Source organism: Antrostomus carolinensis, unplaced genomic scaffold (assembly GCF_000700745.2).
Source record: "Antrostomus carolinensis isolate BGI_N321 unplaced genomic scaffold, ASM70074v2 scaffold44845, whole genome shotgun sequence".
Lineage (NCBI taxonomy): Eukaryota > Metazoa > Chordata > Aves > Caprimulgiformes > Caprimulgidae > Antrostomus > Antrostomus carolinensis.
In genome coordinates this window covers 1-1,368 of record NW_010315139.1, presented here as the reverse complement: position 1 = coordinate 1,368, position 1,368 = coordinate 1, and the positions used below count along the sequence as shown (strand labels likewise).

At 63.4% G+C, this 1,368-nt stretch overlaps 1 protein-coding gene across 1 annotated transcript in view; it reads left to right on the top strand.

Moving 5' to 3' along the window:
* The window catches only part of CTSA (cathepsin A), a gene marked incomplete at its 3' end in the record, with an annotated part of 1,655 nt that extends 301 nt beyond the window's left edge, over positions 1 to 1,354 (top strand). The window contains exons 2-7 of the mRNA XM_010167864.2: positions 117 to 201; positions 327 to 418; positions 630 to 708; positions 858 to 1,006; positions 1,080 to 1,155; positions 1,265 to 1,354. Coding sequence (XP_010166166.2) covers positions 327 to 418; positions 630 to 708; positions 858 to 1,006; positions 1,080 to 1,155; positions 1,265 to 1,354 — 486 coding nt within the window. The remainder of the gene's footprint in view (positions 1 to 116; positions 202 to 326; positions 419 to 629; positions 709 to 857; positions 1,007 to 1,079; positions 1,156 to 1,264) is intronic.
* Between the last annotated feature and the right edge of the window lie 14 nt (positions 1,355 to 1,368).

Below are 1,368 nucleotides of genomic sequence, written 5' to 3'. Positions count from 1 at the left end.
GCCGGGGTGCTGGGAAGGGCAGGGAGCCGGCAGCGCAGCTGTGGCCATGGCCACTGGCTTTGTGTCGGTGTTGCTGTCTGGGCAGCGTGGTCCATTCCCCTGGTCTCTGCTCGCAGGCTGTGGAGGGACTTGCAGGCCTTCTGCTGCTCCCAGGGAAAGTGCAATTTCCACGACAACTCCAACCTCAACTGCACACTCAAGGTGAGGGGAGCCACAGCCCCCGAGCATGTGCCCAGCACCGGTGGCGTGAGCAGCACCTACCCACCTGGCTCTGGATGGGTCCATAGTCCCTCAAGTGTCCTGCTGAGTCCAAACCCTTGTTGCAGATGGAGGAGATGATTCAGATCGTGGAGGAGTCCGGCCTCAACATCTACAACCTCTACGCCCCTTGCGAGGGCGGCGTCCCTGGGAGCATGAGGTGAGAGCAGCCCCAGGGCAGATGGGTCTCCAGGACTTTGCTTTGCAGTGTGTGGAGTCCCAGCTGGCAGAGGGACATGGTGGGCTGGGCACGGGGTCTCTCTGGGACAGGTGGACCATGTCTGGCTGCTGTCAAGGACTACCCTAGGGAGGACTTTGAGCCCTTGTTCCTCCAGAGCTTTCAGCCTGTCCCCTGCTCCTTCTGGCTGCAGGTATGAGGGTGATTATCTCATCACACACGATCTGGGCAACTCCTTCATCCGGATGCCGATGAGGTTCTCCTGGCGGCAGGTGAGCCCAGGAGCCCGTGCCACCGGGCTGCGGGTGTGCCCTGCCTGGCTGGTGGTGCTGCCTGTGGGCAGGAGGGGGCAGAGAGCGGCCGCTCCCGTGGGGCAGCACCAGGTGCTGCTGTGGCAGGGACTCTCCTGACTCTCACACAGAACCTGTTCCGGATGCCAGTAGCCCGGAAGAAGGTCCGGATGGACCCTCCCTGCACCAACTCCACAGCCCCCAGCACGTATCTGAACTCCCCGGAGGTGAGGAAGGCTCTCCACATCTCCCCCGATGCCCCGGAGTGGCAGGGGTGCAGGTGAGCAAGCTCCGGGCGGGGAGGGACCGTCGCAAACATGAGCAGCTGCGTGACGCTGCCGCTTCCTCCGCAGCTTCGAGGTGAACCGCAGCTACAAGCGCCTGTACATGCAGATGAACGACCAGTACCTGAAGCTGCTCGGAGCCACGGTGCGTGCGGGGGAACCCACCGGGCACTGGGGCCGGCTCTGCCAAACCAGCCTCCTGCCTGGCCGGGGCCACTGCCCTGCGAAATGCTCACCCTGCTCCTCCTCTGCAGAAATACCGGGTCCTGGTGTACAATGGGGACGTCGACATGGCCTGCAACTTCCTCGGGGACGAGTGGTTTGTGGACTCCCTGTGCCAGAAGGTAAATGGGCAGGG